Source organism: Athene noctua, chromosome 8 (assembly GCF_965140245.1).
Source record: "Athene noctua chromosome 8, bAthNoc1.hap1.1, whole genome shotgun sequence".
Taxonomy (NCBI): Eukaryota; Metazoa; Chordata; class Aves; order Strigiformes; family Strigidae; genus Athene; species Athene noctua.
The window spans coordinates 12,772,226-12,800,165 of NC_134044.1; the positions used below are offsets into that span (position 1 = coordinate 12,772,226).

At 40.7% G+C, this 27,940-nt stretch overlaps 1 protein-coding gene across 3 annotated transcripts in view; it reads right to left on the minus strand.

The window, feature by feature from the left end:
* The window catches only part of TFDP2 (transcription factor Dp-2), a 62,669-nt gene extending 36,431 nt beyond the window's left edge, over window positions 1-26,238 (minus strand). For 2 of the 3 annotated variants that reach the window (XM_074911932.1, XM_074911931.1), the window contains exons 1-3: window positions 26,115-26,238; window positions 14,099-14,192; window positions 7,012-7,078 (exon numbers count right to left, since the gene is read on the minus strand). In XM_074911932.1, coding sequence (XP_074768033.1) covers window positions 7,012-7,078; window positions 14,099-14,113 — 82 coding nt within the window. In that variant the 5' untranslated portion in view covers window positions 14,114-14,192; window positions 26,115-26,238. Of the gene's footprint in view, window positions 1-7,011; window positions 7,079-14,098; window positions 14,193-26,114 lie in introns of those variants that run through there. The other variant, XM_074911933.1, reaches the window with a different exon arrangement.
* Between the last annotated feature and the right edge of the window lie 1,702 nt (window positions 26,239-27,940).

The following is a 27,940-nucleotide window of genomic DNA, read 5'->3' on the forward strand; positions in this document are numbered from 1 at the left end:
CAATGAACTCCCAACACTCCTCAGGCCTTGAGCTGGAACCCCCTAAGGCCCTGGTGAGATACTCAGCATGCTGCCACTAAAGTTTTTTTATGTAGGATTCATAACTAATGCTCATTCCTGCCCACAAGCCAGCACAGCCACAGCTATGGCTATGCAGTAAACCTGCCTTCTTTTCCTTTGGCAAGGGGGAACAATGGGTATTTTTCAGCTGAGTATGTTCCCAGGTGCAGTGAACTGCTCAGTCACCTAATACAGCTATGCTGGCACTAAGTAAAAGAAAATGTTTAAAAGCAGCTGTGAGGTGACCAGAGCCAACTTAACTGCATCTTCTCTTGCCAGAGAAGATGTCTATCAAAGCAAGCAAAAGGTTACATCACAAGGAAATGCAGAAAGTGGTAAATAAATTAATTTTTAAAAAGAAAAAAGAGAGACACTTGCCTTACTGCTTCCATTACAGTAGCATAGGCATATGGCACTCCTGCGCCTTGAGAAATTTCTAAAATGTCAGTCCTATCAGGAGTTAGTAAAAACTAGGTACTGCATTAAAAAAGACATATTGAGACAAAGTTCATTTTGCATTAGAAGTGAAGATTTGCATCTAAAGCAATCTGAATTGCAATTTGATCTGATTAAGGGATCCTCCCCCATGGAGCATGCTGCAAGAATGGTAGTCTAGAGCCAGAGTTCCTTTTCCCTCCACAGCAATAAATAGAGAACACCATGTAAATTCACAGAATTTAAGAATACAGTAACAAAAAAGTATTAACTAAGAACACTCCGATTCACAAAAACTATTGTGTTAGTCTATGTTATACATTTTGAGAATCAAATATTCACTCATATTTAACCAGGTGAAAACTGTCACTTCTTTCTTCAACACTTTATTAATAAACTAATAACTGTCAACTCAGTTGGTAGACAAAAGTGGATCAGTACCCAGTGTCTTCACTTGGATACAGACACACTGGGTCAGCCAACAGATTTTGTTTAGGAGGCAAACAGAATGGTTAACCTGTAAAATATATTCATTTTTTATGTTCATAAAATTTCTACTGATTTTGCCGCTGGTTTTGTTTTAACTGTAATAATTTTGCTCAAACCCCAACTTCTCAAGTTCATTAAAACATTAACTCATATCTAAAGCTCCCTGCCCAACCTTAAACTAACTATTCTTGGTAAAATACGTACTTAACAAGCAAAGTTACAAGAATCTGCAGATAGAATCACAGAAAGTCAGGAGAGACCTCTGGAGGTCATCTTGTCCCACCCCCCTGTTTAAGCAGGGCCAGACAGAGCTGGCTGCCCAGGACCATGTCCAGATGGCTTCTGAGTATCTCCAAGGAAGGAGACCCCAGAACCTCTCTGGGCAACTGATGCCAGTGCTCAGTCACCTTCACAGTAAAAAAAAAAAGTGCTTCCTGATGTTCAGAGAAAACCTCCTGTGTGTCAGTCTGTGCCTATGGCCTCTGGTCCTGTCACTGGGGACCACTGAAAAGACTGTGGCTCCATCCTCTGGGCACCCTCCCTTCAGGTGTCTGTATACATTGGTAAGTTCTGCCCTGAGCCTTCTCTTCTCCAGGCTATGGTCCCTGCTCTCTCAGTCTTTCCTTGCATGAGAGATGTTCCAGTCCCTTCACGATCTTAATGGCCCTTGGCTAGACTCTCGCACTATGTGTCTGTCACTGGGGAGCCCCGTAACTGGGCCCAGTGGTCCAGGAGTGGCCTCACCGGTGCTGAGTGGAGGTGAAGGGTCACCTCCCTCAACCTGCTGTCAACACTCCTCCACATGCAGCCCGGGTCACCATTAGCCTTCCTGGTGGCAAGGGCCGGCTGCTGGCTCATGGTCACCTTTCTCCCCACCAGCAGTCCCAGGTCCCGTTCTGCAGAGCCCGAGGCAGTACTGGTGCAGGGGCCGTTCCCCCCGCGATGAGCTTCTCCAGGCTGTGGCGGTTCCCGCGCCGGCAGCACAGCCCTCTGCCCTACCACACACAGTGCGGGCATTTTAAGTGCACGTCCCCCGGGGCGCTGTAAACACTCCCCGCTCCCGCCACCCGAGTTCCGTCAGGAGCTCGGCTTCTGCGCTCGCCTCCCCTCCTCAGGGGCGGCACCGCCCCGCCCCTGCGAGGCGCTAACGCCGCCGCCAAGAGCCCCGTGTGGAGTTTAACCCCGGGAAGACAGAGCACGGCGGGGGGCGGCCGGGCCGCTCCGCCGCCTCCCCCTTCCCACGCGTGCGGCTCCAACAGCGTCATCCGCGCCGAGATTCCTAAATTTAAACGGGCAGTTCTAGTCCCGCCAGCCCTGCGCTGCAGTACGGTCACGGCAGCAGCGCCGCGACATCGAAGGAGTTGAAGAAGATTTTGCTGAGGCTGCAGAGCCTCCGGGCAGGACAGGTCAGTGTCGAGGGCGCAAAGCGGCCACGAACGCGGCCCCGGCGGCAGCCGGCGCGGCCCGGAGCTCCGGACGGGCGCTTTGCCGGAGCAGGACCGGCAGCGGGGGGCAGCTGGAGAGTCGCGTTCTGCCCTCCCGGGGGGCAGCCGTGCCTCCTCTGCCCCAGGCACCACCCTCTGCGCGTTCTGCAGAACTGCACAGATCAAGTAGAAATAAATCTTTTACATCTGCACTTGCTTTCCATTGTGGAGTTCTCTGGTTATCTTGTTTTGTTCAAAAGAATCTTCAGGACACGCTGTCCCTTCACCTGTCAGTGCTCATTTCCAGTGTGTTGAATTCAGTGTGCTCACCTGAGAGCACCACATCTCACTGAATTTACAGCTGAGAAGCAGCTTGCTGCTTTGACTACTGAAATGACTTTGCAAGTAGTATCTGATTGCAAACCTTGATTTTATTACAGTGCTTCATACCTATGCAACTCTAACGCTCAGCAGACCAGGCAGCCTTGGCACTACTCCTTGAACTAGAATGGAGCCCTCAAAGCCGTGGGCATCTCTGTGGATGCACAGGGGGCAGGAGAGGCAGCTTTACAGGGCAAGTGGCCAAGTGGTAATACAGACATGTCCTCTGCTTGGAATCAGTGGGAAAGGATTTGATTTTCCATTCTTATAATATATATGAACAGAATTACAAAACTGGAACTGTTTAACTTCCTGACTGCGAATGTTTCCCAGATTAAATTTTAAATTCTCCTGCTTACACATGCAACTTTTCAACATGAACTCTACACTATGTCTGATTTAATTCACCCACAGCTTGAAACAATCACCCCAAAACCATAACTGAACCATCATTATCCAACTCACAAACCTAATTATACCTGTTTAAGAAATAGTTTGAACTGTTATACTTAATTTTAACAGAACAGCCCAACTCCACAAAGACAAATTGCCACTTACACCAGGATTTTGCCTAAGTAATGGAGTATCTTAGTTGTCAAAAACTTGTTAGGCACCAAAGTTCTGCCTACCCTCAGGAGTGTGTCAAGTCTTGTTAGCATGGAGCACACCAGGAGTTTCTCCCAACAGGCACGATTCATGACAAAAGCACTAGAACACCTAATACACACATACAGATCTGTCCCCAAGGCTAAGAAAAGCAACAAACATCTGTTATCCAGAACATGTGAGGAAGCAACCTTTTGCATTCAGTAACCCAAGAGCATTCACTGAAGAATAAGAACCAGGGCCAATTTTTCCTGTCTGAGAGAATTTAAAAAGCTGGTCTCCTACAGAAATAGTTTTAATCACTAGCCCGCCAGGTAGTTTCTGATAAGGAAATGAAGCATAGTCAGCCCAGCTTGCCATAGCTGAACAATTCAAACTGTAACAGTAAGAATATACTATGTCAAAGACTGAGAATGACTTTCGGAAAGGAGATACCCAGACAGTGCTGTGTGGACTACTTAAAATATTTTACCCAATGACCGTCCTTGCAACAAGCAGTCCCTGGCATTAGGCAAGTAACCTGGCCACTAGTTAGCCATCTGCATGTGGCATTCCCTCTCAGATACAATGAGTGTTCATTTCAAGCAAAGGAAACAAGCTCCAAGTGGAAATCCTTTAGCCAAAAGAGCCTGTTGCCCATGAGTTAAAGGTAATAAATATAGGAAAGTAAATTGTCTGCTGAACGGGAATTGTTCACTAAACAAAGCAAACAGCATTCTGAGTTAATGGTCTGCTGAGCATTGTGGTATTTCTACTAGGCACACCTAGAAAGAAAAATCTAGTTCCCTTCAGAATTAAGCAGTAAGTTTTTTTATGAGGATTACAAATTTGGATGTATGTGCCTTGATTTTGCATTTATCACATTGAAAGCATCAATTCCTTAGTAAATCCGTATTGCATTTAGATACACCAGGTCCTAGAAATGCTTTTTTTTCCCCACACATCATCTATACAAGGAACAAAAAAAATAGTGAAAGTATTCTAAAAACCCTAAATCAAAAAAGCTACAGCAAGAAGACCACAGTTTTTACTATCAAACACAGGAAACAAGCAAGTAATAAGAAAACTGAACCCCCAAATAAACCAGACAACCTGTCCACCTATTTAGAAATAGTAATTCAGATCTAAAAATTGGCAAAAGTGACACGGCAGTACTTTAAGACTTACAGATTAGATTGCAATACCTAAGCAGTCTGTGACCATTAACTTTTCCTGCAGCAAAATAAACCTGGAAAATATGCAGAGGTTGTGCATGGACACTACAGGTCATGGTGGGAAAGATAAATGAAGCCTGATCAAACACACTGGAACAGCAGCAACAGTTACTACTGCTTCAGATGGTTCAAGGGAAAGACTCGGGGAGAAAAGAGATTTTGAAATTCAAGCCTGTGAATGGAAAAAAAGCAGAGAAAGTAATTTTAGAGCACAGGGGTCAAGTGATTACCTGTTTTGATTACATATTTTTAGTGTGAAAAAGACAAAAAATTTCCCCTACATAATTATATCTAGTGGTGCTGTGTTACAGAATGAGACTGCAGCTATGTGAGTACAGAAAGAGCAACAGCTGATTTTGGGAAATCTTTCAAGACATTCTCCTGCAGTTTGAAACAGCATCCTCAGAGCCAGGCTTCAGTCTATTGTTATTAAGCAAAGTGGCAGAGCAGTGGGTTTACTTACAACAGTCTAGCATTCTTCAAAATTAAACCAAGTAAAACGAGGATTACACAATAGATTTCATAGTATAATAAAAGATCAAGAGTTCATTAAAAAACCCAAGAAGATAAATAAAACTTGCAAGATTTTTCTATGTGCTCATGGCTCAGGACTGGAATCTGAAGTGTTCCTTTAATGCAAGACTGGTACTAAATTAGTATGTTTGTGCTAGATACAGACAACAAACACAAACCACAAATAATTATCTTTTTGGAAAGAAAAAAATTAAATGCAACTTTTCTAAATAAAAACTTATAGCACTTGAAATCTGATGCTTTCAAGAAGATCCTTATTTGAGCAACTGGCCTCTCTCTTTTGCTCTTTAACATATTATAAAATCCACCATGCTTCAGTCTAAGAACACTGTGAAGTCACATTATGAACAGGCCCAGATATGGAGCAATAAATTGCCTTTATTTTTACTATAGCAAATAAATTAACTTAAATAATGGATAAACAAATAAAAACTGTATTCATTAGGAAGTTCACAAAGCCCTGTTAAGAGACAGTAGATCTGAATGCCTGTTTGGAGTTTCTTCCTTTCTCCTCGATTTCCAGAGTTCAACAGTGGACATGCCAGAAGTAAGTAAAGGATACTTCAGACTGAAAGTACGAGACAGCTTAGATACCGGTATGCAAGTTTTTCCAGCTTTTATGGAATATTTGATTCTCCAAGAAGAATAAGCCAGTGTGAACAAGATATTATATCTCAACAGAGATGTCGGTGATTTTTAATTATACCTCAAGGTTAAAAAAAAGTCATTACAGCATAACATTTTAGAAAGTGCACAAGAATGGAGGTAAATAATGCATTTATCATCCCAGAAAAGAAAACCACAATAAAGACCGGGATAAGGATGACTGAGTTATTACTACTAACAGTACTGTCCTATATACCAATTTGGTTATTCTCTGAACAAATCAACTGCTTGTCTCACAGAAATTATTTGAAAATGCTGAAAAGACTTATGTCTTTTTCCCTAGTATCATGACACAATAATCAAAAAATAATGAAACATGAAGGGCAATTATCTCACCAGTGTACAATAAATTATCAAAGGCCTAAAATCAGTCTGTCATGTTCTGCACAGTTTAGAAAACTAGGAAGATACTGTATCTCTAGCCATTTTCTGTTTAGACCTTCTCATGTTTCCAGACTCTGAAGTCTGATACACCTAAACTGTTGTGATGAACCAAAAAATCATTCTTCCAGCTAGTACATGCATTTGTTTACTGCAGTGGATAATAGCAAAACAGTATTTACTTAGAAAGGTTGATCAAAGTAGTTTCCTGAACTGTAAATCCTGAAGTTTTCTAATACTGGTAAGTGGGGTTGCAGTTTTCTTTTCCTGGAATCCTATAGCAGTTCTGACTGCCAACACCCTGCCTTAGAGTCAGAACTGATAAATCTAAAAATGCTAAGATGAAACAGGATAGGACAAAATATAATTATTATTGTAAATCACCCAGAATGCTTATAAAAGTACCCTAATATATCACTGACCATGAAGTTATGCTTAACTTTCTCTCCCATTTGGACTACAACAGTGTGGGAACTTTAAGGATGGTGTGGAAATGAGGAGATTCAGCACATGATTCACCATCAAGGAAAGAAAAAAAAAGGGCTTATTTTATTCTCTAATTATTTTTACTACACTCTCTTTTCCCCTCTGAAAACCTGAAGATCTTACAAATCTTTGCTATTGACACTTGCATGCCAGTAATAAAACATCTACCAGTGTGGATGTATGAAATACATTTTGAACATATAAATTCCGAGTCTCCCAGAACTGAACCAACTATATGCAGTGAAATCAGCAATAATACTAATTTTGTAAATATAAGAGAGAAATAAGTCTTAATGTATGCTTCTTTTCTATGTATACAAATAGAACTCTCTTACCTTTTGTTGGACTCTGGTTCTGATCTATAAATCCTTTCAGGTCTCCATTTGTGGAAGTCACACCAACCTGAACAAAACATTTTGAAGTCTTTAAATATGATAAATCTTTCTATGTTTTCTAGTATGCAACTAATTTACATGTTAAAATGTACTGTGTGTATAAAATACAGTATTATTAAAGTCATCTGTTCTGCATTTCTGAAACACATAATCCTATGGATAGTAGAGTCTAACAAGAGCATGAAATTAAAGGCAAAGGATCCAAGACATTTACTGTGTATATATGAAGACAAACTCTAATTTTAACTAAGTTCCTACCTAAAAAACCCCTAAATGTTCTGATACTGTACTACACATGACCCAAGCAGCACATTCTGGCTATTATGGTGTAAGTCACTGTGCTCTCCATGTTAAACATAGCAGCTGTCACCAATAACAGCAGAGATCTGCCTGCTGTCCAGTATTCTCATTACTAAGATGCACAGTGTGCAGGCCTGAGCAGATGTGACTATGGAGGCATTTTAAATACATTCCTTAGTCTTCAGATATAAACTGATGTACTTTGAGGGTAAATTACCAGAGACATAGAGAAATTAAATCATATACAGAATGCTGCATCTCAGATTTTGGCACGTACACAAACCATAGAAAGGTGGAGTTTGTATAGAAAAACGCAAGATCACTGTTCCTGGACGACAGAGGGAAGAGATGGAAAGTCCCTCAGCTAACAAGGGACAGGCCCAGCAACAGCAGGTAATGGTAAGGCATTCTGCAGTTTCAGAGCATTATGTCTGCATCACCTTAGTAACCTCTGTTCAACAAAGCATTTTGTTTTGCCTCCAAGATAGAACTGTGATAAGTGCTGAGGGATTGCACTCTGTTGGAACAGTAGACAATTCAACTAAATACTACAAACTCTCTTTTTAAAATATAAAATGTGAGTACTTCTGTAAATAATTGGGACAAAGGGTTCAGGTATCCAAGTTAAGAAACACAAATCATACAATCAAGGATCAAATTTTTCCTTTATTTTACAGATGTATGTAGTAGTAATAGAACATACGCTAGGGCCGCTTGTAGAATTTTAATACCAAATAAGAGAATTGTTTAATTGCAGGCAGATTAAACAGTAGTAACATATCACCAAAATAAACTACACAAGAACAAAAAATACTTACTACAAGCATTTGATCATTCAGTTCCTCTAGAGAACGTCTATTCGCAAGTAAGTTTTGAAGGGGAAAATCTGCACAAAGCACTGTGACAGACTCTTTTGAAACTCCTTCCTTTAAGATTTTTTCACCATCAGGAGCAGCATCTGAACATTAACTGTTACTGCACTACCCTGATTGTAAAATACTTCCTAAATGACCTAAGTTACATGCTTCTGTAAACAAGCTCTTGAGATGCTCAGTATAGTTCATCCCTTTATCTCAAACGTTGTCTGTATCAGATTTGCTCTTTTCTGTCACACCCAACTGAACAGTCATATACTACTTCCAGTGGGCAACCAAGTGCTTTGGTTGTTGCAGACTATGATATCACCCAAAGTGGCTTTTGAAACAGCAAGTCTGTCTCATTTTTTCCTCTCCGTTTCCCTTTTGTCTCCCACCAGGTGGCAGCGGTGCAGAGGCAATGCAGCAGGGCCGGAGAGGATGAAATCAGGAATGCCTGGATTTGAGCAGGGGAAAGAGTAGCAAGACATGAAAACAAACGCAAAACATCTCCTGTCACGTTTTGGTAGCAGGTCCATAGGGAAAACAGCAGCATTCTAGTATTCTTCCCTCTGGGTGCTTGGGCAGCAAGGAAAGCCCATGTGGTAAGAGGTCACCATGATTCCTCACACTGAAAATGTCTTCTCGAGATGTTTAAAATAGAAGTTGGAGGGGTTAGTAAATTGCATAGCATACAGCACTGAAAGGGCATTACAACTGCAAAGCTGAAATGAAGAGCCAGCAATCTTCCATCATACTACTGCTGCCTTTGCACCAAAAATGATAGTATCAGCTTCTCCCTAGGACTTTTCCTCTGCAAGAAATACAATACAAATAGGAGAAAACTTAAATTCAGAGAACAGGGGAGCCACAGGGATAAGTATCAAGTGTTAGATATAAGGGCCATAACTCGTTCCAAGAAAAAAAAAAGAATATCAATCTTCAAAGACAGCACTGCACTTTGTTCACAATTGAACCTTCCTCTCCAGATTTACAACTGTACATTTCCCTGTTGATTCATATTGGTGCTTCAATTAAACACTAAAGAAGATATACATATGCACTGTCAGCCCAGGATGACTCTTCACCTGCTATGAATATTCAAAGATTTACATTTAAGTCTCTGAAACATTTTGATTATTTAACTAATTCAATATTTAAGGAGATGCAACAGATTACTTGAGTTCTTTTTTCGGTGTTATCTTGTACTTCAGTGATCCAGATGATACAAAACTACAGCAGAATTTTAGTTTGCATAGAAATATGTATTTTCATGATGATGGTCCTAGTAACATGTTTATAAAGAGCATCCAATCAACAGGAGCCCTTCTCAATTTTATAATCTTTGCATCTAAGTTTAGAAGAGCTTGAAAACAAACTTGAATTTCATGAGAACTTAAATGAGAAGTGTGGCAGATCTAAAGGAATTTGTTTCTCTTACAGAAGAATTATCATACCTAAGTCCTCAGAAAAAAGCAAAGAATGATGCAGTATTACAATACTGCAGCAGAACAAGAACTTTATAGTATTCCATTTCAATGTCAGAGAGGTTCCAGACCATGTTGTTATCTGGACACCGTACCACCCACTGCTTCTGGGAGTCTTGTCATTTAACCACTCCTAAACTGAAATCAGCAGTGCTTACATAGGTATCATTTATTACTTTCTGTATGGCTTGCAAATTTCTGCTTTGTAACGCTGCCCCAGAGCGTCTGGATTACTGAGTACGGCAGGACCTGTACTCCTATTTCTGTCCATCTGCAGCAAGATGAATTCAGCCATTAAGTAAGATGAAGCAAGGACTTGGCAGGCCTTTGCATCCTACTGAATATTTTCATCAAGGTTTTTTTTTTTTTCCCACCTTTCATAGTAGGTGACTAAAAAGTCTCCAAATGGGGCAAGGGGGAAAAAAAAAAGATCACAATCAGAGTCTTGGATGGGGCAAACTGTCACAAGCTGCTCTTGTAGCTTATCGGCCTTTTCCACTGCTTGACATGCAGTTCAGGTAGCAAGTCTCTGCCTGCAATCCTTCCCTTTCCTTACAGAAATTAACTTTCCCATTAACCTGAAAAGCTTTTGTTCTCTCTCTCCTAGAATTAATCCAGACTACAGCATGTAGAAGTTGTAAATCCATTAACTGGCCATAAGCCCCACCAGACTCATCTGCAGACAAACTGTAGTAGTATCACTGACAGAAACAACTCAGGCAGGACCTAAAAAGGGCACTCTCACCGTAAACTGAAAGAAACCTGCATGGACTATCAGTGCCGAACAGCTAGTGTCCTTTATATTGTTTTTGAAGTTTCCTGTGTAAGACAGGTGTTAAGGCTTGTTTAAGGCCCTCCTGACCAACTTCAGCAGGTAAACTAACTAGTCTTTTTCCATATTGACATGTGAAAGGAGAACTATTACAGCCATTTAACTAACCTCAGTTATGACAAGACAACCACCCCCTGAGAAGCAGTGACAAATAACTTTACAAGCACATGGATATAAATTCAGATCAGACAATCAAAACTAACAGTCTTATTCAAATAATCCGCTGTCCTAAAAATAAGTTTACCATGAGTATGTGCTCATTTTTTCCCCATTTCTCAATAAAGTTTTGGTGACTTCTTACCTGAAGGACAGGTGGGAATGAAAGTACAAAACAGGAAAGAAAAATTCATTTTATGATATAAGCCAGTGGTTCTCAACCTGCCCTGACACGCTAGGATATTCAGTGTTAGTATGGCTGGTGGGACCCACTTTAACTTGGCGGTTTTTATCTTAAAAGACATTTTCTTAACCCAACTGTCCTCTTTAGGGCCACAATGGGGCTGAAGTCTGTTCCTCCAAGTGGTGGCCCTGGACCCGTAAACAAAAATATACAGTGACTGAACACAGACAAACAAGAGGGGATGTGAGAATAATTGTAAAAAATTTATCAAATTTTAATGTAAAAATTGGCATCAAATTTGGAATTAGCACATTAAAATACCTTTACATGGGCCATTTGGGCAAGAAGAATGTTGATGCTATTATTTTAAATTCATATGGAATCATTGCAATAAAGATATTATAATAGGAGTGTGTGGATTAACAGATTAATTTCTTTCCTCTTCTCTCCCAATTTGAAGATCCTTCATGAGAAAATCGAAATAAATAATTATTGCAGTCTAGTGCTTTAAATCTTGAATTAAGTCTTAGTGGGCTGTGGCCACAAAAGGTATTTAAAGGGGGTATGTGGTGAAGGAAAGCTTGAGAATCCCTGCTATAAACAATTAACGAAACAGCCATTTAAATTACATCAGGGTACAATATGTACGTATGTATGCATGTAAACATCTAATCTCTGAGAGAATCCATAACTTTTATTTAACATTTTATTATTCATAGCTGTTTTGCTCAGATTTGTTTTCTAAGGAAGGTCAAATTACGCATAAGCAATGTTCCAGAAGCAGATACTAGAAAGTGTCCTGCATTTAGAGAGTGAGCAGTGAGCCCAGTCTTGAAAATTCTCCCATCATGTACTCAGAAAGTTAGCAAGCAAAAACAGTGATGGGGAATGATATTCATCTTACATACACATTCAACCTATGGAAACTTTTTTCCGTATGCTTGACAAGTAAGCTTCCATGGAGACAAGGGTGCTCACTCAACACAGCTTATTCATGTGAGATGCAAAGACATTTTAGCCTAAGCTCACTGCACTTTGTTCTTGCAATACATTAGGAGCACAAACATCCTGAGACTACTGCGTCCCAGTTGAGGGGTAGTGATTTCAGAACACAGAGGTGAGAGCTTCCTGATGAATACATGCCTGATGAAAGATACGTGCCCTTTAAGAGCCTCCCAGAAGATGTCCAAATTCTAGTACTTTAAAGTACCTTTTCCTTGATGTTTCAATAGAAAGAAAAAAAAAGATGGAAAGACTTCTGCAGAGCAGCTCTCTCCTTCAACTCACTCTGCAAATCATGAAAATATTTCGGACAGTGTAACAAACACTAACCTTACATTTGAAATAGATTTCAAACTGCAAAAAGCCATAGACATATGCTTAACCCTGGAACTCTGCAAATTCAGAAGCATTCTTGGGCCTTCTGACATCAATAGAAAACACTAGAGCTGACACTGTCAGTCTGAGTGTGCAGTTCTGAGTAACTAAGGTTGAGAAATCCTGAAGAAGTGCTACAAATAAGGACAGAAAGCATATGACACCCCTGTTTTTACACTCTTACTTTTTGCAAATCCATTGAACGTGTATACTTAAACATGAAAACTGAGTTCTACTTTCATCTGTGCCACAGTAACTGTCTTTTTTAAAATAAACCGATAAGCATTAGCTAAATAACTAGGTTTGCATAGCTTAACATACAAAATTCCAAAACATACACATACCAATAAAATATTTGTTCTATAAAATAACTATAGCCTTGTGTTAAACAAAAACAACATATTTCTATATTCAGCACAAGAGTAGGTTGCCCAGACTGGATGGTGTGTCTGTCCTCAGAGGTTTTCAAAACCCAAGCCCTGAGCAGCCCTGAACAAAGCACAAAGCAACTGGGTTCTGAATTCAGGTGTCAAAGAGCTTTACGCAAAGTAGGTGGCGACCTGAGATCCCTTCCAACCTACGTCACTCTATGATGCTATCATACAACACTCCATGGATTTTATTTGCATTGGTATTTATCCTTTGACTGCATTGAACAAAAGGTCAAAACCACAAATGATGTGGATTTGTGCAGCTGTTCCACATACATCAGTAGAATTACCTATTTATACTATAGTTGAATATGGCCTATGAAATAAGTAAGTCAAAGGCCTTTGCATATACACATCAATTTATTTTCTGGCTTGGTCAGCTTGAATCAGTCAGACATAAGACATCTGAAAGCCTTACCTGGAATTACACAACAAATTAAACTATTAATAAAGCCAACAAAAAAAGAAATTTCCAAGGCTTGAGAATTCATGTAACCAAACTATGTCCTTGGCATCAATCTAATCAAATATACACAAAGGCTTTTGCAGTTACTGAGCAGAGAGCCATCCTAGGGTTACCTGCACTTGTATTGTACTATCTTAGTCATATTGGTTCCTAAAGCTGTTCAGACTTAATTAGATGGCAGGATGCCCTATCAAAGACAGTCAACAGGTAAACTGCCCAGGGCCCAAAGTCATACTGAACTCACTGACACAAGCTTAATCCAAACTGTTCTCTATACAATTTGTGTACCTCAGGAAGCACAGCTCATCAGGCAGAAACTTAAGGGCTGGATGTTAGACATTTAATAAGCTTCCTCAGAACTCAGGATAGGGGAGTCAAATATGGAGCCCCTAGACACCATGCTACAGGCTTGTTAGCAGGGCAGATGAAGAAATAGGAAGGCCCTCAGTCTTCTAGAAACCAAGAGTGTACCAACATTAGTAAAGAAATATGCCGTCTGTCTGTTCTTTTTTGAGTTTTGAGATTTGAATTAAGTAGGATTTTAGTCCGATGCAAGGGTGAGATGCTTCAACAAAGTGCTTAAGCTTCAAGCAATGTTAGAGGACATCATATAATCAGAGAGTATCTAAAGATGAGAGGGACCCCTAAGGATCAATAAGAAAACAGCATAAAGCATTGCCCCAGTTATCAACCTGACCTATAGCTGAGTAAACGCCACATCTTTAAAGAGGCTCTAAACAGTTTAAATTTATCAGAATACTGCAGAAAATGATGGGGCACACATTTGTGGCATACAAAAATTGAACAAGATCTTTTGAATTTGAAGGTCTTAGTGTTTGATATCGGAAATCAATCACAAAGACCTTCAAATTCTGAAAGCCAGAAATGACTGGTAGCCCGCCAATATAAAAAGTAATACACATTGTAGAATTATACTTACATTTTTTGCCGTCATGTCAGACAATGTTGCTTTATATTCCGTAAAACCATAAGATATCCCTTTTCATCTTCACAGAATCTTTAAAACAAACATCCTGTAAAAAAAGTTAATAAAATATCTTAGTTAATATATATTTTCATTTACCCCTTTAGCTGAAACTCTGCATCTCCAGAGGACAGACTTTTTTCTTTACTTTTTGATAAAATCAGTCACCACAATAGTCAGGTTTTGCACAGATACTAGAAATGTACATTGCTGGGAATAGACAGAGATGTAATCTTATATATAAAGGCTCAACTTACATAGAGGACTAACTATGTTAATGTGCTAACAAAGCATGTCATACCATTACTAAAGTCCTGTAACTAAAACCATGTAATCATTTGCATCTAATTCAGATTGACTAAAACCTGAAAGTTAATTAATTCTCTCCACTGTGTCTTTAGCATCCAACAGCAGAGAAAGTTTCTAATTCCATTGCTACAGACATCCAAAGATCTTGATAAAAAGTAGGAAATACTATGAAACATACATACATAGCAAACATTAAGCATTTTTAGGAAAAATAATTCTGATTCAAAACAATCTTTTTAATATTTTCAGTCTTTTTATTAACCCTATTCAACTAGAATGATAGTATTAGAATTCCAGGAGAAGACAAACATTTTGGTATACCCCAAAATAAAATGACTTCTTTTTTAAAACCAAAGTTTTCAGAAGTCTTACAGAAAACAGAACAGTTACAAATCAATGCTGGCAGCACAAACGATTTTAAAGACAGAATTAACTTGACAAAGCCTTTAAGTACTTCAGAAGTACTTTATAAATATTACTTGCTGTTAAAAAATGGACTACAAAAGACATCTGAATTTCCTTTGATGTATAAGAGAGGGTGAACTGTTCACACTTTCAAGTGTGGAATCAATTTAGCAAAATCTTCTGGAAGATTCCTGAACTAGTTACAAATATGAGTCACAACTATTTACAGCAGAACTCACCAGCTACAAAAGCAAGGTGCAATCCATGCTATTTCCTCTGTATTTTAACCTATGCAAATTTTGAGAATGGCCAGCGTCTTCACCTCCCTTCTAGAAAAGTGCCAAAAATTGTTTCAGTAGTGTCTGCAGCTAATGGGGAACTCTGGTAACCACCACTGCATTAGTGGTTTTGAACAAATCAGAAGAATTTTAAATTCCAGATGTTTCTATAGATTTCTTTTCTGGTTTATTCAGACATCGTATCAATTAAACTGTTATTAGAGTTAATGGAAAAACATTTTATTCAACTTAGAGGTGCTCTCCATTTCCTGTTGAATGAGTTGTATTTATTTTCCTTAGTGCCTCAATTTATGGCAGCCATAATTAAGCAGTTACTTCAGCATGTGATCACCACACAATTCTGTCTACTAAGACATTCTCCCATGAAAACTTGTTTTAGTTTCACAATAAAACATCCAAGAAAGTAATAAGTTTTTCTCTGTCTTCAGAAAGAACACTATAGATAATCTATTCACACCCTGGGGAAAGGGGCTACTGGATCTGTGTAGCAATCCTGAAACCCAAAGAGCCACAGAAAAGCCATGAAGTGCTCATGGCAAAGAGCAAATACCGAATCCTTGCATTGTGTCTGAAAATTATAATCTACGTGCATTTTTTTTTTTTTTACCTTCCTCCTCCTTCCACACAAACTCTCTGAATACATCATCCAGAGCTCTGGCCAAAATTCATGATGCAGTCTGACCTCCCTCTCTTGCTTTAAGAGGATTTACAAGTAATTTACTCAAATAAAACATAGTTAAGGAGACATTTGCTAAGCAGCTTTAATCCATTTACACATAAGCAAACTAGTTTCATCTTTGACAAGTTATTTGCTGTCAAGCTTAGTGATCCAGAAGGTATTGTCCATAAACTATTACAGTCCTTCGCCACAATGCTCTTCAGCCAGTACGAACAGTTGGTGTTCTTCCAGGTTTATGAACACATTTTGTCAAGCTCGAGAAGCCAGACTTTGTGACCCCACCATCTGCTATGACCTCTTGTCAGGTTCAGACAAAAGAACCCACACAGATGGCCTCAAAATGGAGATTCTCTTCATTCCCAATTGCTGTTTGACAGCTTGCACCACACAGAAACATAAAACTCAACCTTTTTGTTCTTTAGCTGGTTTCTACTGAAATGAAGCTGCATAAAGGCAGGTTTAGAGCCCAAAGCACATGAGACACAAAGATTGCTTTATTTGAACTAAGGTTGTTCCTTCATAATTTAAACCTTGCTTCATAATCCACTCCCACAGTTTTGCCTTTTGGTCAAGTATCATACAGTACAGTGAGCCAAACGAACTGTCTGACTTTTGACAGTCTGACTTTTTCTCAACTTTGAGTTGTTTCTCCTAGAACATATGTTGCCTAATCAGTTATGCCAATGACATTAGAAAGCCAGTTTGGGCATTAGATTTACAAAAGCCCAGATAATCAAGCTCTAGTTACAACAAAACAGTACAAGAGTTTATCTGTGCCTATTCTCGTTACAAGTTAAAAGCCAGATCTATTCTGAAGTTTCAGTGATACTGAAGCTGTATCCTAGTACAAGAAACAATACAAAACAGAGTTATCTGCAGAAAATATTATATTCCTTCATCGGTTTATTTTCTATGGTCCAAAGTCTAATTTTTAAATTTTCCCTTTAGGATACACATACTGGCTAAAACCTAATAGCAGAAAAGAATAAAGCCCATTACCATAACAGTCTGTTTTCTACCTCTGAAAATTAAGCTTTACCAAACTTATCCTGGTTTTCTTTTCTCAAATTCTTATCAGTACTTCACGTTTCACACCTTCACATAGACCAGCACCACACAAAGATTCTCCCCAGTCCCAGCAGGCACTTCCACTTCACAACAGGAAGCGTCATTTATGTAAGTATTACATCAGTATTAAACATCTACGAATTAAGACAACTATTGGACAGTTACCTAAATTGTTACAATAAAAAGTCTTCATGGAACACAGAAAAAACTGTAGAGATATTTTAGTATACTAGAATGATTTAAAGCATCACCAAAGAGTGTTTTTTCCATTTATTTCATCAAGAGTATTGCAAAGTGAAAATTATGCCAAGTAACTGGGTCAGCCAAGAGGAAAGAAAGTGTCATCAGTTTCAAGAAAAAGAAACCTGTATAATGTCAGCCTTTCCACTAGAAATTAGTTTCTATTCTTCACAGCCGTCTCCATAGTACTAGCTTTCAAGCTGCAGTCCTACAAGGCTGATTTCAGAAGACAGCAGTAACAAAAAGATTCCTTATTAATCAGTACAAGCTCAGTTTTAAACCACTAATTTATGCACAGCATCTACATGGATTAGACCACCTGTTACACATATGTTGCTTCACTGTGTCTCAGTTTTCAGACCAGTAAAATTTCAAAGTTACAAAGTACTTATCAGAAATCCACCTGCTCCCAGGAAGTGTTTCCCCATTTTGTTCCTAAAAACCACCTTTCAATACCTAGCTCCTTTTTGAAGCCATTGATATAAAAATGGACCACTTTTAGCAAAAATACTTGTATGTACTAGTCAGATTAATTTCTTCATACCGCAAGAAAGAGAAATAAAACTTTGTTATCAAATTTAAAAAGATTCCATTGATTTGTCAACTTCCTCCCACCCTAAGTCCTCTTCAGATGACTTAGTCTAGTTTTATCCTTTATTTACATGTACAAGAAAGAAACTTGGCCTACAAACTGCAAAAGACAGGAATATCCGTGTCCATATAACATACAGCTTGTCACTTAATGAAGAACTTCAAAAAGCCAACCAAGGGGTGTATTCAACAAGTCGAACACACAGACTGGGAAATAATTCACCATCTTCAGTTATCACCCAGTAATTTTTATTTTTTAAATAAATTAGAAAGTAGCTCTTAGGAGATATTTGAAAAGAACTCCCACCAGGATGGGCATGATGGTTTTGCAGGTATTAAATTTTTCCAGCTTTTATGGTGAACAACTGTATGCCTTCAAAAAAGGCCCTACTAGATAACAGGCAAGGTGATTTGAGACTGAACAAAGGAAATCTGTGACTTGACTGCTAAATGATATGAACAGTTTTTAACAAAACAACTTGACAAGAGTAGTGAGTTTAAAAGTTTCATCACTTAATCAAATTGTTTTTTCGTGATGTAAAGACTGCAACTTATGAATCTAAAGTACAGAAGTTTTCACTACTACATCACACAAAACTGAAATGAGCATGACTGCTTTAAACCAAGATGCAAACAGAAGATATAACCACTTGAACATAATCTGAAAGTGAAGATTTCATCTTGTAGTTTTGGCGGAACCAGCTGACACTCAAGAAAACAGAAGGAACAATTGACCAGGTTCCCCTAGGTTGCAGTGATTGAGCAAAATGCCAATGTATCATCAGAACAAATTAACTGACACCTCCTGACAACAGCAGTAGTCATGACTCAAGTTTGCACAGTACAACGAACCTGGAAAAACAGGCAAGGCCTACGTGCAAGTTCAATTAGTATAAACTGTAGTAGTCAAGCTATGTAACCATCAACCAATATTTAGTGTGGTCTGCTGAAAGGGTATCGGGGAAATGTCCCTTTAAGAACCTCATTCAGCATCTATCGAGGAACAAATGAAGTGGCTCCCTTTCAATACTCTTGAGTTTGATATCAAATGCTACATCCCTGTTAGTCCCACTACTTGTTATATTTACTCTCGCTGTTTTATGTATTATAACCCAAGTAGCAAAAGGACCGTTGATGGAGGCTATGGAATATCTTGAATCCCAGGGATAAAAACAGGTCTGAGTGGATGTACAAGTGACAAGAACACACAACACAGGAGTAAAATCCAAAGCTGTAATCAAACTCTTCCCTAGATGAAGTGCCCAAAGTCTCCATTCACTTAACTGCACTTCTGAGCCTCAAGTTCTGCTGCATGTCCAGTTCTGACAGTGCTGAGACCCAAATCCCATTGACCTGCAACTAGATACTGCTTCCCTCAAGGGACTCAGTTTCTTAGGCATGCCCAAAGTCATGGCAGTACCAGCAGTAAACTGTATGTCTAAGAACAGTAGCAGCACTCACTGCTTATTTCAAAATCAATGAAGTGAAGGATGTCTGTTATTGTTCAAATAAGTAGGACGTTACATTAAACATATAGAATAATTCCTGAGTACTTGAACCTTTGAAGGCTCTTTTAATTCCCCAAACCAGCTTACTGTCATTCCAGATAAAGTACGTAGGGCTTGACATCAGAACACTGGATAACATTCACGCAGCACTTAAAAAAGTAATGCAATCTAAAATTTCTGTTTGAGTTTTATGAACAACTTTTATCAGCAGAGATGTGCACAGATACACGTGGAATTAACAGAAATTTAGCTGCAGCTCTTTCAAATAGATAATCTATTCTTTAAGCTCATCTTTTGTTCTCTAATTAGGTTTCTAGCCCAGGGTTTTTTCCATAGTTGACTACCATACAGAGCAAAACTTTGAGAGCCTACTGCTTCAGTGAAAAGAGGCAGGTACAACTACATTTCAGAGTAAAGAACACACTGCCTTTTCACAAATGTACTTTTGCCTTAAGAAATTTCATTTTAGCAACGGATTGACATTTGAAAAAAAATTAGTATCTATATGAATGACTGTAAAGTATTTGTGGATTGCTGATAAGAGATAGCTCCTCTTTCAACTAAGCTCAGCTGAAAAGAGCATCTTTTTGACTACTGAGACTTCAAACAAGCTTCTTGATACCACCAGCTCACGTACTATATGATAAATTAGAGAATGCTCTAGATATTAATCTGGTCTTGTAATGAATTTTGAGATTTAAAAATCTCCAGAGTTATTGGTACATTGACAAATACATGGAAGTTTAACCATCCTGTTGAGATACACTTTTGTTTACACCCTGCAGCTGGAAGGATCTTAACATCCAGTGAACTGAAGATAATTTTACATTTGCATTTAATTAAAGATCACCCAAGTTATATAGGGATAAAGAACTTGATGATGAAAAGAGACTTAGTCACTATTTCCTACATTTTCCTTATAATTTGCTAGAAGCTTTGTTCTAGTTTAAAGCCATTATTAACTCTACTCTTGCATAGATTGAAAATTATGACAGTATTCTCTGAAGGGTAAAGGTTAAAAAAATTTCATACTTTTTTAGTTATAATTCAGTACAAAGCTAAAAAGGGATGTTTCTGGTGATGCATGACCTCTCAAATACTGATTACAGCACACAAAATTACCTGAAGGGTTCAATTCCATGAAACAAGTTGCACTTATGTAAGATGCTACCTCTGCTATCATTGCTAAAAGGGATCTGCCACTTTTCCCTACTTCCACTTTCCATTCCTTCCCTATGCTACGTGCTCTCAACAACTCCCATTTCTACCTGGCTCAGTGAGCCAATTTAGTTCTAATACTGTCAGAATAGTAACAATGGGGCTGAAATGGGGAAGAAGAAAATTCTTCATATGCTGCAACTCATTGACAGCTCAGATGAACATCCCAGCCTGTGCACAGGACCAGACTAACCCTTCAAATTTAGCAAACTGTCTAATCAGTTCAGTCTGGTTTGCAGAATATCATCATGACTGTTTTGGGGGGGGAAGGGCATTTATGATCTCCTGAAAATTTACTTATGGGTTAAAATGTGACAAAAGGCTGGATATGGTTTGTTTGTATGAAGACTACTCCACACTTCTGTACAGTTCACTGGAGTGTGTGCATCCTTCAAAAATCCATTAGGAAGAAGCAGGATGTTTTGTCTTCAGATCATAGCTTTCCCAATTTTTTATACAGCAAGAAGCAGGATGAATAATTTGCTTTTGACAGCCAGCAGAAGCCTGCTGTTATACAGAATCAATACAAAGCTTAAAATTTTATCAGTTGTATGTACAAAGTTATTGATTTTAAAAAACTGTGTAAATGTATTTTCAATTTTAAGTTGAATTTTAAATAAACTGAACCTTATGACAATTGGATTGCACATTTAAGAGAACGGAAATATGCTTTTCAAGATTTTCAAGTCTCAGGTCAGGTTTATAATGAAGGGAAATGTTACCTAACTAACTCCTTCCTTACAATAAATGGAAAGCCCATGCACACAAAGGTTTTTGATTTCACTCTGGGGACATAACCACGCTTTCACTTGTGGTTCCTAATCTCATTCATAATTATCAGTTGTATTATCACTGTAATTTCTATTACAGTTCAGCTGTAGTTATTCTGCTAATTACAACTACTGCTCATATGAAAAAGGTTTGATACTTGGATGACCACTGCAGTCCACAAGTAACGTTTAATATGTTAATGCAGTGGCGTTCACAAGCCTTAATAAGCAAATACTGATATATTTGCTTTAAAACTTTAATTGCCACAAATATAATAGCTGCTACCAAGTTGAAGACTTCATCTATATGACTTTACTGAAAGTTCATAGCCTTAAAGACAGTGTGGACCTGTAGCAACCTGGCAATTTCATTCTGAACACACGACCTTATTTTTCTTGATTTCTTCCAATTACATCCTGGGCTGAAATTCCCAGTAACAAAACAGTGAATGAAAATGGTCACTTATTCATGCAGAACACACCTGCTAGTACCTACCATGGGGAAATGGATTATGAGTTCCTATCAGAGTAACCTTTTCATGTACCCTGGCAGATGATACAGTCACCTGACAGAGGTTAGTAAGGGACTCTGTTGATCAAAAGAACTAAAGAGGTTGTAAGACGGAACTGAACCATTTGCTATTCTCACCCAAACTGAGACAAACCTGGCAGCAACAGGAACCTGGTGAAACAGGAGAAACCTGACTTGCCAAACAGAGGAGTATGCCCTAACTTCCACAGGAAAAAAAAATAAAGCAAGCTGTATAATCAAAATTACATTCACAAATGGACTTCAATCTATAAAAGTTAACAAAAATTTAATGTTCAAGACACAAGCACTCCATTCACTCTTAGGAAAGAATCAGCTGTCTATAGGAATATAAACATGATCTGAACTACCATCACTGCTTCCTCTTACCACTGTGTAAAATGTGACAGGGCATGTCTCACTGTTTGAAATAATGTGAAACCAATCAAAAGAAAAGGAACATCACCTTTATAGAATGATTTTTTTCTAGAAGCTATGTTAACCCACAGCATGTTTAGAAGCTTTGTGAAAAACTTGGCTGTTCATGTCTATCAAATATCTTAACGGCTGTACACCAGAAAGATCACAGTGCCATGACAAAGATTCAGAGATACTTCTGAAGGACCCCTCTCTGCAATTCATGCTTAAGTGACCTGGGAAGTTAACAATATCGAGTTGTCTTCTACCTCTCTTTTAAACGTTATCACCAAGTCAAAAAGGATGAAATTGTGCCAGCACCTAAATTGCTGCAGTTCACAAGCAAGCATGCTAACAAAAGCAATCGCTAATCATTTTCCAGCTTAGTTTCAGCCTCTACTGTGACAGCCAATACTAAATGTGAGCTCGCTAAAGTATTATTTTATCAAGTTAGTGCTACAAATATCTGAAAAATTCTGTAGGTTTCAGTAAAGACAAATATTCTCAGAAGTGGCTTCAGTAGGCTGCAGATTTTGCAAACTGTTCTGAAAGGCAAAGAGTTTCTTCAACAGTACTATTTGACTAGCTAGACCTAGGAGAAGTTATTTCCAAATATCTTTCACATTCATTTAATTACTATTCTATATTTCACTAAAAATATGATATTCTAGAAAGCTATGCTTTTGTTACAGATTCTACTAATGCAGGTATTAGGATTTATCAGTATACACATTATGAGCATGTAACAGAGTATTCTTGCTAACTGACCTAGCACGGGCATACAGTCTGATTTGCTTAGACTGATTTTTATGCTAGTAACATTCCAAAGTATAATACCAAACTTAAAAGTCTGTGAAGACCTTTACTGGAAACTATCACTGCACATAGGAAACCTGACAAAGTAGCACGAATATTCCTTTAATGAAACTATAAGATTACTTACTACTGCCTCACCTTCTTGCAGAAGAGCTGTGGTCTATGAATCAAGTAACAGGGGGAAAAAAAAAGGAATTAATTTCACTCTAGTACCGGATGTTACAAAACCCACATGAAGAATCAAACCAGGAAGCAGTCATAAAACTGTCACTCGCTACCACACCTGCATTTTTTTACAGTATTTCCTAGCATACACCTAATTTTTCAGATCCCATAACGGGCATTTATAGTATTGGCTTTAACACAGTATATGTACTATTACCACACCAAGACATTTAGATTGTTTTCCACTGAATACTTTAAGTTTTATTATAAACCTGTCTGATTCCAGTGGCTTCTTGGCTTTGCACACAAGAACTCCACAAGTGTATTTCCCTGCACCAGACGGGACAGTTTCTTTTCCCTATTTTAAGATTCACTGTTGATTCATTAGTAGCCATGTCCTGTGAAAGTAATTGGAAAGGTAGAGGAGAAATTCTTAATAATTACACCAAAAAGCACATAGAAAAAGCAAACAATTTAAGAATTTGTTGCTTATTAAAGACAATCCCAAGAACACTATTTTAAGGTAGCACATCAGAATAACTGCAAATCCAAGAAGTGAATTAGACTAGTTGTAACTAAATAAGTCATTCTGCTCCACATTAGAACACAGAAGTTTAAATATCACTATCTACACAGTATGGGCTGCAGCTTCCCTTCCTCTAACCATATCAGACCGCTGTTCTATTGCTTTTAGAGATTTGTACTAAGCTTTCCTGTAGGCAGAGTGTTCTGCACACTTAATCCAAATAACATAACTTCTTGAAGGGGGTGGAAAGTTAGAATTTTAGTTCCTATTATTTTGCTAAACTTGTAACAACACTTTTAGACAAACCCACTGAAAGATCTTCACTGTGAGGGTGCTTACAACTGTCCAGGAAGGATGTCCAGATGCAAAAGAGGCCCCTACAGTAGCATCCAACATATACAACAGCAGATGAAGACAAAGAATTGTCCTGTAATATTGACATTCCTTGCAAAACAGCACCGTGTCTTTTGTCCAGCTGAATGGTTTGGCCTGTCCCCTTTACACTGTATGGCTGCTGTCAAGATGCTGTATTGAAAACAGTACCTCATCACTGTGTAAAGTGAGGTTGCCAGCCAGAACCCTCTGCAGCAATAAAGGGCATTCCTACCAGTGGTGGATGTTTTCTGTAAAGTTAATTATATCAGTACAACTCAAACAGTTTCTTTTTTTGTGTGTTACAATAGCGATTTCTGTACAAACAGGAAGTGGTTAAAAAAAAGCCCAATAATTTGACGGTCAAATAAGATCACTGAAACTCACCCATGAGACAAATCTTGCTAATAATAATTTTCAGATTTTTTCCTTAGTATAGAACTAAATCGTTTGACCCATTACTCCTTCCTCTTCTGAAGGCACTAGACTCACTTCACAACCAGCAAGTTTTCAAAGACCATATCCTTTTCTTCCTCTTATGACCACCTCTCCTGCCTAGACTTTTCTATAATGCAAACTTCTTACTCTTTCATGTTTCTTCAAAGTGCTGCAGTTAGCACCCTATATGGTATTTTGAACACAAGTTCCTGAATTTCAGTACTTTACTATGGACAAAACATCTTTGCATGCACACAGAATTGGCACAAAGATGGGCTGTGAAATACAGTTCTGCATTTGTTCTGCAACATGGGTCATCTGTCATGAGTCTTTGCCCCCTGTATACAAATTGTACATTTTCTGTATAAGATATTATATAATCAAATGATCTAAAGTTAATTTGGGAAGGGTAAAGAAACTGAGAGAAATTTATTCATTTCTCTTCTAATAGCATCAACGTATACTAGCATAAAATTATTTTTTAATCAAAGATAGATCAAGTTGCAATTTGCTACATCACACAACCTGTGACATTTTGCTGCTATGTCAGCATAATTAAGCTACATCAGTAATAGTAGGGAAAATAAAAAAATCTATCAGCTGTTAAAAGTATTAATGAAGTAATGAATATAATTGAACTAATTTCCGAATTATTAAAACTGACCAAGTAATAGTTTCTAAAAATGTTTACTGTATGCTAAATCATATCAATTTAAACTATTCACTTTGTCAATTCAAAAATTTACAGAGGAAGTGAAAACCAGAGTCCTTCTACAGAGGAAAATGGAACAAGCTCCGATACCTAGCTCAGCATCATCCCTTTACTCAATAAGGGAGCACGCTCTCGGATGCGGTTTTCTTCCATATTTCAAGGCAGTTTGCTTACTCTGTGTTTTCCTGCTATTGTTTGTATTCTCAATACCGAAAGTCGGTATTTATATCTGGATTCACCTCTGCCGTTAAACGCTTTACGGCTCAAAGTCAGGGAAGGCCTGCAGCTCAAAGGGTGCAGGAAGAGGCATTCAGTTAAGTTTTGTTGTTGTTGCTGTCGGACTAACCCTCTCCGTGAGTCAGAACCACCACGCTATCAAGTTCAGGCTATACTTTGCAGGGCCACAGGCTTCACTGGTCCCTTTCCGAACTGTAACTCCTCAAGGCGGGGGCCGGTGACGCCGCCAGCCCCCTGCCCACCGCGGCCGCCCGCCAGGGCCGCCCCGCGGCCGCGCACACTCGCCGCGGCGCCGGGCCAGGCCCGCCGCGCTCTGCGCGCTCCCCACAATGGAGGAGAGGGTGACCCGGCGGCGCGCAGGGCGGCTGTCACCCGCCAGCCGGGCACGCCGCCGCCCCGCGGCCGCCCGCAGGTGTCAGACACCGGCTCGCCTCCCTCCGGGGGTGCGGGAGGCGCCCAACGCCGCCCCGCCCGCCCCGCGGCGGGGGTGGGGGGGGGGGAAGGCGACGGGACCGAGCCGCCAGACGGCGCGGGGTGGGGGAAGGGGGGGGGGGCGGCCGCCGTTAAACGCCGCGGGAAGCGGCGCCCCGGCCCGCCAGGAAGAAAGGCGCTGCCCCTCCCTCACGGCACCCCCACCTCGCGTCCCCCGCCCGCCCCCGGCTCCCCGCTCACCCGCAGGCCCGGCAGCGGCGAGGGAAGGCGGCAGCGCGGGACGGGCCTAGGCAGCGGCGCTGAGGCGACGAGAGGGCGCCGGTCCGCTGGCAGGCGCCGCGGCAGGCCGCCAGCCGCTCCGCCCGGCCCCGCGCGCCGACGACGCCTCTCGGCCGGGCCGGCGCCGCGCACCCGCCGCTCGCGAGGCGGCCCCGCGGACGGGAGCCCACCAGGGCCAGGCCGCGAGCCCCGGTGCGTGGCGGCGCGAGCGCTCGCAGCGCCCCCAGCTCAGCCGCCGCCGCCCGTGCCCACCCCCCCGGCGCCCGGCCCCACTCGCCGCCTCGCGCCGCCGCGCCGCGCTCTGCCCGGGTCCTTCTCCCCCGCACAAGCTTGGCGGCGTCTGGCAACCGGGTGCGCCCATTGGCCGCCGCGCCGCGTGAAGTCAGGCGTCCCCCCCGCGCTATTGGCTCGATCCCGTGTGTGTACACACGCCACCCGCCAATCCGCGGGCCGACGGCGCGGGGGGGCGGGGCGGAAGGGCGTGGCCGCCGCGATCCGCCGCCGCCACCTCGCGGCAGGGCCCCCGCCCGGCGCGGGCTGGGAGCCGGGGCCGGCCCGCCAGCGCGGGTTGGCCGGCGCTGACAGGTCGAGCCGACCGCGCCCGCCCTCCCCGGCGCCCGGGGGCAGGCGCTGCCCGCCGGGGGCAGGGCGCTGCGGGGCGGGAGGAGGGAGACGCGTTTGTGTTTATACGCAGTGAAGGGCGCCGCAGTGTCTCCGACACGAGCCGTGCCGGGCTCCGTTCCGCTTATCGGAGAGGAACTGCCGCGGTTGTGTCCCGGGGATGCAACGTTCAGCCCCGCCGCGGGTTCCGCCGCTCCAGGTGACCGAACACCGGGGCGCCCGGCCGCAGGGACGAGCCGAGGGGCAGCGGCGGCGGCCAGGACGGGGCTGGGCACGCCTCGGTCACGGTTTCCTCTTTTAACGTGCCCTGCAACAGCTCCGTAACTTCCTTCCTGTGAAACAAAGGCGCTCCGGGCAAACAAAGAGCTGCTGTTACGGGGGAGCAGTTGGGGCGCCTCCGCCTCGCCCCTCTGCCCGCCGCCCGGGCCGGCAGAGCAGGTGGCACGGGGTCCAGCCCCGGGAAACTGCTGCCTAGCCGGAGGTGTAGGGCCTTCCCTTAACCCTTTAACTTGCTTTCAACATTTCCTTACCTTTTCTTAAAAACTGGTTTCAACAAAGCGAGCTGAAGTATTCTTACAGAGAACATGAATAGAAGACACTGCAGAGAATAAAAAACCAAAATCGGCACTAGTTCCATTTAAAGCAACGAAGCAACATTTTAAAGTCTTTCTCCTGTATGGCTAGGCACACATCCAAGGCATGCAGTAACCCATTTTTCAAATTTCTATAACACAAATTCACCTTAATGCCACTGAGCAAGCTGAGCCAAACAAGGTTTACATGCATGCAGAAACACTTTGTTTTAAAAACCTCTAGACCATATGCAGAGTATACCAAACGTTTTTCTTGCTTTACAGACATTAAACACTCTACAAAGACATATCTGATCCTATCTCCTTTACCAAAAAGGGAAGAAGCATCAAAAACCAGGTGTTCAGCCTTTAACATAGAGTTCTTAAAGAAAGGACTAAGGAAAACATTTGCAAGAACTGTATATTCTCTTCAGTGGGATAGTTCACAACCGAAAATCTAGCATGTGCTCAGGAATTTGCTGACTTTGTGGTTTTAGTTTCTTTTCATGCTCTATAAAAATACTTCCATTACATGCAACAACACCTTTATCAATATTTGCAGGGTTGTGCAAGATACTTTCACAAAAGCATTTA